The sequence below is a fragment of the Gallinula chloropus genome (genome assembly GCF_964237585.1).
Source record: "Gallinula chloropus genome assembly, chromosome: 22".
In the NCBI taxonomy this organism is placed as follows: Eukaryota; Metazoa; Chordata; class Aves; order Gruiformes; family Rallidae; genus Gallinula; species Gallinula chloropus.
In genome coordinates, this window is record NC_140107.1 from 3,817,370 (window position 1) to 3,826,693 (window position 9,324).

Consider the following 9,324-nt stretch of genomic DNA (forward strand, 5'->3'; position numbering starts at 1 on the left):
ATTGATTCATTCCAAAGGCATGGACAGGGGTGGGCTGTTGAAGCCTGAGGAGGTTCAAGGAGGGTTTCTTGGTGTTTTGGTCTACTTTTAGGTTTGTTTCTAACTCACTGTGAATTAGTCTCCCAAGACAAGTCCGTTCCATGTGTGTGCACGTGTCTTACTGTGAGCAGCGCCTGTTCCCAGCAACAGCCACTTCTTGTGAAGGGTGAAAGGGCTTCTGGCCCGTAGGTAGCGGCTGCCGGAGAACCAAGTGTTCCCCAGGGCTGTGTGGCTTTTTGGTTATGGTTTTGAGGGAAAGAAGGCAGCAGACACACACATTAGCTAAACCCCTTTTATTCCCTCCCATAAAGGTGCCCAGTTCCCGCTGGACCCTGCCTCCCTCGGCCATGCTGTCCCTGCTCAGGTTCTCCTCGTGGGACGCCGTTTGTGTCTGGCCACCGTCTTGTGCCGCTTCTTGGGTGGCTGGTTGGCGCCGGGTGGTGCCTGGCGCTTGTCCCGCTTGCCTGATCTGAGTCCCAGGTGGCTTAGGACAGCAGCCGTTGGGAGAGGCAAGCGGGACAAAACCACTCGTGGCTGCTTCTGCAGAGCCTCCTCCACCAGCTGGGCCATGGAGGGTGGGTAGCTCTGGGGAGCAGCCGAGGATGTGGAGAGTGGCCTTTGGAGCAGCAGTTGTTGGGGGCTCAGGCGTTTCAGAACCACCCGTGGCTGTCTCCACAGAGCCTCCTCCACCAGTTGGGCTGTGGAGGGTGGAGAACACAGCGGAGAAGCCGGGGATGCGGCCACTGGACTCTGCAGGGGCGTCCCCAGAGGACTGTCCTCTGATGACTCCTCGGAAGTCACTGAAGAGCCCTCCTCAGAGGTGTCCAGGGTGGGACTTAGTGGCAGCTTGGTGGTGAGGTCTGCCACTACCTCACCCTGCTTCCTCTCCGAGTCCAGCAGGGGGGAGGCAGCCACCCCCCAGAAGGGGTCATTGTCCCACAGCATGGCCGCTGCCAGACGATCTTGGGGGCAGTCGCCCTCCTCCTCGAACTCCAGGATGTCAGGTGATGTGGTGAAGGAGGAGGGGCTGGCCAGGCATTCGGGGCCATCGAGCAGGATGTTTTCTCCATCCACCAGCATCACCGCCGCCGCTTGCTGCAAGATGCAGTCGTCCTCTGCCCTGTAGTCCAGGAGATGGGGAAGGTTTTAGAGGGTTGTGGTCAATTGGGGATTTTGGGATATCAGGGAAGCTGTTATTGCCATCCCCCCCATGCTCCTCACGCCTCCCTCTGAGGTTTCACTCCTCTGGGAAGCTGCTCTCTGCCACATACTTGGAGATGTCAAGGAGTTCATCAAGGACTTCGCTGGTCAAGATGGGAAGAGTGGCGGTGCTGCTGGTGGCCTGGCTGTCCTTCAGCTGCCCTCCCAGTGCCTGGTTCTCGGTGTTGTTCCAGTGCACCACATTCCCCCAGGAGTCCTGGAGCTCCATGAGGAACGTGGTGCTGCTGAGGCTGTTGGGGAAAGTAGGGACATCACGGTCAGTGTCCTCGCCGTCCTGCAGCCCTGCTGGCACTACTGGCTCTTTGGGGCAGCTGCCTCTGCCACGTACTCGGAGGGGCCAGGAAGCTGGTTGTAGAAGCCGACGGAGTCAGGGACGTGGTGGCAGGTGGCCTTGCCGTCCCCCAACCCAGAAGGCAGCACGCAGGTCGGGACCTCTGGCAGCACAAGCCGTGTGGGGACGCTCACGCTGGGTACCTCCAAATCTCTTGGCAGCCTGTGAGGGAACCTCTCTGCTGGAGGAAGCAAAGTAGGGTGACGGGGTGAGGCATGGGCAGGCAGAGGCAGCCTGGGGGTTACCTGAGGGGCAGGAGCACCAGGAGGAGCAGGAGCCTGCTGCTGTACCTGCCATGGTGATTGGAGAGACTGATGTTTGGGGCAAAGGGTGTTCTAGGGGCTGCGTCTCCATGGTGACCAGCACCTGCTTCAGCCAATCCCATGATGCTTTGAGTTGCTACCTCACAAACCCTTCCCAGCCCGATGATTTCCCATCCTGCAGATGATTTCTTGTCCTGAATGATGGTTTCCCATAGAATCAGAGAGTCAATAGAATGGCATGAGTTGGAAGGGATCCCAAGGATCATCGAGTTCCAACCCCCCTGCCACAGGCAGGGCCACCAACCTCCAGGCCTGGAGCTACTCAAGGCTGCCCAGTGCCGGGGAGGACAGCAGGCCTGCCGGCGGCCCGGCTCTCTTCACCCAAGACGTAGGCCCTGACAATATCCTCGTGTTCCCATAAGACAGGGGAAGTTGCTCATGCTGAGAGGATCTTAATAATCACATTCCCCAAACACAGCGGCCTTGATGACAGGGGTACAGGCTGCCCTAAACCAAGAAGGAGTCATGGGAAGGTCTTTGGGGGTGAAGGAACATGTTAGGAACCAACCATAATAAGATGGTCAGAACAGCCGGTGTGCGGATGCTTTGAGGCATCAAAGGTGAACTAACGATGTTCAGCTCTAAGATGTGTTTATCAGAACTGGTTATAATCACTAACCAATCAGTGTGGTGTGAACAGTGTGTGTCACCAATTAGCAGTTTTTTAGCTTGCCACGTTTGCAGTAACAAATGTCTATAATCTGTGTGATTTCACCCAATAAATGGCTTCACCTAAAACTCATATCGAATTGTGTGTTGCTCATCGCCGGTCTCCACAGCCCAGGGCCCCATCCAACCTGGCCTTGAACACCTCCAGGGACGGGGCATCCACTCCCTCTCTGGGCAGCCTGTTCCAGCCCCTCACCACTCTCTCTATAAAAAAAATCCCACTAATATCTCATCTAAACCTTCCCTCCTTCAGCTTCACTCCATCCCCCTTGTCCTGCCATTATCCACCCTTTAACAAGCTGATTCCCCTCCTGGTTCCTCTGCTCCCTTCAGGGACTGGAAGGCTGCAATGAAGTCCCTCCACAGCCTTCTCTTCTCCAGGCTGAACCAGCCCAGCTCCCTCAGCCTCTCTCCATAGGGGAGCTGTTCTTTTCTGCAAAGACTTCAGTTGCTCAAAGGTATTTCTTCTGTCTCTGGTTCTTGCTTTCCTTTAAGTCCCCTTCCAAGGACTTAAGCATCTCAACCTGGACAAAATGTTATTATTTTAGTATAAGAAATCCCTCTGATAACATATGGGTTATAGTGACCTGCTAAAACAGTGTGGCCTTGTGAGATGTGCCCATTGAATGCAATTTGTTTGGCATCACAGCTACAGCAGACTATGAAATAGCTGAAATGAATGTCAGGACAAGTTTATACACTGAAGGCAAACAGGCAGGAGCCTGAATTCAGGGCTTCATGATTTACTCTGTGTCTTTGTGCATTGCTGAAGGGCTTGTGGCCAGTCTGGGGGCTGGTTTTGTGTCCCCCAGACCCAGGGAGAGGCGGCGGGGCAGCTGCCCGGCCATCGCTGGCTGCAGCACTGCCTGGCACTGTGGTGCTGTCCCGAAGCAGAAAGGTCCAGTCTGGGGAGACTCGTCGTGATTCCCAGAGCCAGAGTAAGACACAAACAAGGTCAGATGCCATAAAAACAGGAGGTTTAATAGTTACCTCAAAATTCACAGGGATGCAAGAATGACAGAGAGAAAAATGGGGAAAGGGAAGGGGAAGGGAAAGGTAAAGGGAAAGAGAAAGGGAAGGGAAGGAAAAGGGAGACAGGAAGGGGAAGGGGAGGAAAGGGAAAGGGAAAGGGAAAGGGAAAGGGAAAGGGAAAGGGAAAGGGAAAGGGAAAGGGAAAGGGAAAGGGAAAGGGAAAGGGAAAGGGAAAGGGAAAGGGAAAGGGAAAGGGAAAGGGAGGGGAGGGAGAGGGAAAGGGGGAGGGAAAGGGAAGGCTCCTCTTCTTCTTCTTCTCCTCATCTTCTACCTGCTTGTTCTTCACATCTATGTTGTCTTTTGTCTTCTCAGCTTCTAACTTCTTGTTCTTCTCAGCTTCTACTTTGTCTTTCTTCTCATCTTCTGCCTTCTCTTTCTTCTTCTTATCTCAGCAGGGAGAAGGGCTGTGGGGGATCAAGACAGACGGCTCCTCTTTGTCACCACAAGTAACCTTCTGGGGGGGCAGCACCACCTTGCCTTAGTGGTGGTGATCATGATTGTTAGTTAATTACTCAAAAAAAAAGATTTTCAAAGAAGATAAAAAACCCCCAGTTTATCCCTTCCCTTTCCTTCCCTTCCCTTCCCTTCCCTCATCCTGCATTCCCCTGCCAGCCCCTGTCACTCTCTGATCCTGTCAGTCTGCAGCCATAGCATTACCTTTCTGGAGAGGAACTCTCTGCAATTATTGCTGTCCCATACCTTGGTTTGAATTCTCAGTAGAATTTCCCTTCAAACCAACTGGCTTTTTCTCTACAGAGTGATCTTTGGCTGCTGCTGTGAATCCCAGGCACACGCTGGGGCTTTGGAAGCAGAGGGGATGGTGAGCCCAGCAGCAACTACCTGTTCCCTGGACACTAACCCTGCTCCCCTCTCCAGCTGCAGGGAGGTGCTGTGGTAAAGCTCAGTTTTAAGCACATACTGATGAGTTTACAGACCCCAGGTACCTCCCACACTGCCAGGAGGAGCCTCACTGTTTGAGCTGCATGCAGAGATACCTGTGTTCCCTTGGGTTTGAACCTGGCCACCTAAATTCACAAAGATCACAGGTATCACCTTTTACACAGGAGAAAATAATTCCCTGGCCGCTTCCCCTTTCCCTGCTGACCCTCTGTTACCCAGCCTTCCTCCTGACTGAGAAGTCCCAGCATGTTTTGTGGCTTCTTTTCAGAAACATGTCTCTGCCTCAGCTGTTTCTTCTTTCTCTGCAGTTTCTCTAGTTTTACGTTATCACTTTTCTGACAAACAGACCAGAACTTCTGGCATCTCACTGCTGTGGGCAGCAGCTGCACCAGCCACTGACACCATAGGGCATTTGCTGTTTGATTCCTCTTTCTATTCCTCTCCTGATGATTTCTACCCTTCCCTTTGCCTGTCTGGCTCCTCCTGAACAGCAAGATGACATTTTTCAGGGGAACATTCCTTGTAGGAAGAGCTTTCCTGAGTGGCCACAGCTCTGCCCAGCACTCCGTGCGAAGTCAAGATAGATCAACCCTACAGGTTTCCTATTCCCCAGTCATTGCTCACCTCATTGCCCAGTCACTCTCCACTGGCAGATCCTTCCCCAGCTCCCTGCACTGGACTTTTGTCTTTGTTACTCTGAGTCACAGGTGCTATCAGGAAAGTCCACGACCTCGAGAGCACACGCGGCCAATGACAGGGATGTGGAGAAACGCCTCCTCTTTCTGCACCTTCACACTCATAAGACAAGAAGAGCTAAACAAAAAATAAAATGTATTTAGAGTATAACAGGATCCAGCCTGGGTGAGGGGACAGGGTGGTTGTGTCCCAACCATCCTGCCTGGGCAGTGAGGTTGGAGAACCTTCCTTCTTCCCAACAACAGAAAAGAGCCTCCTGGCATCTCAGAGTTACCCTGTGTGATGGGTTCATTTATGTCCTCAAAGTTCCCAAACCAATCAGTACTGGCATTCAGCAAGCCCCACAGACCCCTGTGCCCTGGAGCATCACCCCATGGCCCTCCTGCTTGGAGCTGGATCAGTGTCAGCTGGATAGGAGCAGCAGAGCTCAACCCCCTGGTGATCTCGGATGACTTCAAGAAACTTGTCTGCAGAGAGCTGGGTCACCCCAAGGTGCCGCCCTGCACCTCTGCTCGTGCAGGCTGCTCTGTGATGCTGGGCAGAGGGAGAGCTGGAGGTGGGGGAGCTGCAGCAGGTCCGGTGTGCCTGACTCCAGGCACACAGACTAGGCAGCACAGGGAATGGTCCAAACTGCACCTCACCAAAAGAGGTGATCACTGGGCTCACCACGTCCAGCCCAGCCAGAAGCATGAGCCCTGTAGCAGGAATTCTAAGTGTTTTCTAAGGAATCAGAGGCTGAGCACAACTAACAGTATCTCTTGGGCAAATGAAGAGGTAACACACTCCAGGAGCTCGTTCCTGCTCTGGAGTTTGCCTTGTCTGGAAGCTGACATGGACATAGTCTCAGCAGCCTGCTCCCTATTTGGAGCTGGGACGCTGTAGCCCACAGTGGTGTCACACAACCTGCACCCCCCAAACACAACTGACAGCCTAGAGTGGGCTTGTTTATTTTGGGGTTCCTCTATTTTCACCCTAAGAAATAAACCCAGTTGCCAGCTCCTTGCCCATCACCTGCTGACAGAGCTGCTGGCTGCTGCTCTGCAAACACACAGGACACAGAGCTCGGCAGGTTGGGAGCAGCATCCCCAGGGAGCTGAGGGCCCACGCAGGGCTCACACACCTCAACACAAGCCCTGCCACGAGCTCTCTGACCAGCTCTCCAGGCTGCACATAGCAAGGCAGGGATGCTGACACGCAATCCAAAGCAGGGTCAGAGTGATCCAATGCCAACATCCACAGCCCCAGGGCTGCAGCGCAGGGAAGGGACAGCTGGGAGCATTCCTGAACTCTGCAAAAGGAACTGGCCAGGAACCCTTTAAAAAGAAAGCACTAAGCTCTGGAAGAATAGACCTGCCCTGACTTTCAGAGCCTTTGTGGTGTAGAAACCTAGGGCAGAGAGCTCCTTGCAGAGCCACAGCCCATCTGTCAGAGCTGCCACCCCTCATCTGAGCACCACGGGGCAGCTACAGCAGGGCTGCCACAGCATCCCACTGCACCAGGGCAGCACCACCATCCACCTTGGGAATTCTCCCCCAGCGCTGGAAGGAGCACCTCATCCTCCCAGCCACACTGGGGACTGACTTTACCCCAGCACTGAGCTACAAACACATCCCTGCAAGCTGAGTTGTGGGGTTGGGGGGGGACGACGACACCAGCAACAGACCCACATCCCAGCACTGGGAGCGAAGATGCTGCTTCCCCCCGGTGCTGGGCACCGTGCTGTGCCCGGGATGAGCACTCAGACAGACCCAGACCGGAGATATTTCAGCTTTTATTTGCAAATTCATCTGTACATTCTCACTCGGCTGTTGAGCGCTGGCTGCCAGGAGCGGGCAGCAGCAGAGGGCAGCAGCAGCTCGGGGACAGCCAGAGCTTTCCAGTGCCTGGAAACAAGAGACAGCGAAGGAAACAAAACCCCACTGCCTTTTACATGTCACCTTCTCCCAGGAAGGGAATTAGAGCTGGAGTCATCTTTATCGCCTTCAGAGAGGTGTTGGATTTACAGTCCTGTGCGTTCAGCATAAGGATCTCGGGTTGGGGCAACTATTCTGCAGAGCAGCCTGAAAACTATCCCAGGCTTGGTGGGTTGTTTTTTTTGGAAGCCAGCACTTTAAAGCTGCAGTACTCTCCGTGCATCCTTCCCAGCAGTCCCAAAGCCAAATAACAAAGAGAAGCCCTTCCAAATAAATAATCATAGGAAAATAAATAAGATTAGATCTGGAATATACAGTTACATGGTCTTTATTTGGTTTCAGAGGTGGAAAAAAAGCGGAGCCAGACTGCAGCTTTAAGCCTCGTGCCTGTGTCAGCCTCAAGCACTTAGTAAAATTGTACAGTTGATCAGCTGTCCAGGGGGAACATCCCAGGTTCCTCCCAGGTTCCACAGCCAGGAGCCCATGCACACCCTTCCCCATGGCATGCTTTGCTTTGCTCAGCCAGTTAGCAAAACACTGGCTGGGGTGGGGGTGTAAGTGCCCCTTCCAGAGCTGAACAGACAAGACTGGAGACCTCTTCACTGTCCCAGTAAAAAGTCCCAACACATGTCTAACCCCACCCATGTTTGCGAGGAGAAACTACCTCAAACCAGGCACCGGGGAGACAACTCCTCTCTCGGGGGATCCTTTAACTTTGGGGGCACCACAGAATCCTTGAGCAAATCCAGGTCCTGCCAGGGCTGCCAGCTGCCCACACGCAGCCTGGCCATGGAAAGTCGTAAGTCCATTACTTCTACTTAAGCCAGAAATCCTGTTAATGCCGTTTGGAGGCAGCTCTCCAGCAGGAGCTCTTGATCTGCTCTCTGGGGTAAGCAGCCCCTCTCCGGGAACTCCCAAACTGGAAAACCACACAGAGGAGAAAAGCAATCCATTGCAAAAGCCAGTGTCCGACGATTGTCTCTTGGGAGAGGTCAGGAATCCGGGAGAGGGCAAGGCAGGGAAGGGAGGAGGTTGGCAGGTGGAGAAGGAAGTTGGAAACAAACTTAAAACCACCGAGACACAAGGAGGAGCTCAAAGCCCCTCAACAGCTGATGGCACTGGGTTGCTGTTTGCTAACAAAGTCTGAAATGAAGTCAAACTCGTTCTGTCCCAAGAATAGCTCTGGCAGCTCCTGAATCCGGTCCAAGCCCAGTTCCAGGACAAGGGATGTCAAGACCTCCTCGTCTATGAGATCGGTGTCCATAACGTTCAAGGTCAGCGCCGATGAGGGCATGTGCTGCATGGCCGGGTGCTGGCTCGGCCCCACTCTGTACTGCTGGGCACCAGCTCCCATGGGCCCGTTGCTCATGCCCAGCGGGTGACCCTGGTACTGGGTGTTGAGTTTTTGTAGGTGCATGCTAGCCATCAGCTGCTGGGTGCCCACCGGCCCCATGTACTGCTGCTGCTGCTGGCCGGGGCCGTTGAACATCATCGCGCTCTGCATCTGGTGGTGGCCCATCTGTCCGCCGAGGCCGGGTCTCGGCCGCATCGCGCCATCCATGCCAGCCCCTCCGTAGGGCATCATCTGAGCGGCGGCGGGCAGCGTCCTCAGCACATGCTGCCCGTGCTGCGGGGTGGCCTGCAGCCCGCTCACCCCCATGCGGTAGCTCTGCAGCCCGCTGCCGCCGTGGCTCATGGACATCATCATGTGCTCAGCCATGGCTCCACAGCCCCCTGCAAGGCGACACAGGCTTAGGGTAAGGCTCCCCGCGGGCAGCGCCGCTTCCCGCTCCCGTCCGACGTCCCGCAGCACCCCCGCCGCCGCCGCTCCGGGAAGGAGGGAGGCACCGCGCCGCGCCGCACCCTCCCCGGGAGCCGAGCTGCTGCCGGACAAAGCCCAGCCCGGCCCGGCCCCGCTCGGCGCGTCCCCCCGCCGCGGGTACGCACCGCTCCGGGGCTCCGGCGGGCCGCGCGCACACCCCCCGCACCGCCGCACGAGCTCGGCTGGGCTGGCGGGCGCGGGGCGCCGCGCTCGCTCTTATAGCGCCGCGGGGCAGGGGCGGGACGGGCTGGCCCCGCCCCCTCGCCGCCCATTGGGCCACGGCCCCGCGCGCGCGCTGCCCGGCCCCTCCCCTCGCGCGGCCCCGACGGGGCGGGCGGGCGGCACAAGGGCCGCGCGGTGGGGCCGCTGTCGCGACAC

The 9,324-nt window shown here is 55.8% G+C and overlaps 1 protein-coding gene across 1 annotated transcript; it reads right to left on the bottom strand.

Annotated features, from left to right (window-relative positions):
• Positions 1-6,966: 6,966 nt before the first annotated feature.
• LOC311200154 (cbp/p300-interacting transactivator 3) lies at positions 6,967-9,113 on the bottom strand. The gene is made up of 2 exons (XM_084274335.1): positions 9,072-9,113; positions 6,967-8,858 (listed from the first exon to the last, which is right to left on the bottom strand). Exon 2 carries the CDS (start codon positions 8,842-8,844, stop codon positions 8,227-8,229), a length of 618 nt encoding a protein of 205 aa, XP_084130461.1. The 5' UTR covers positions 8,845-8,858; positions 9,072-9,113; the 3' UTR covers positions 6,967-8,226.
• Positions 9,114-9,324: the final 211 nt, after the last annotated feature.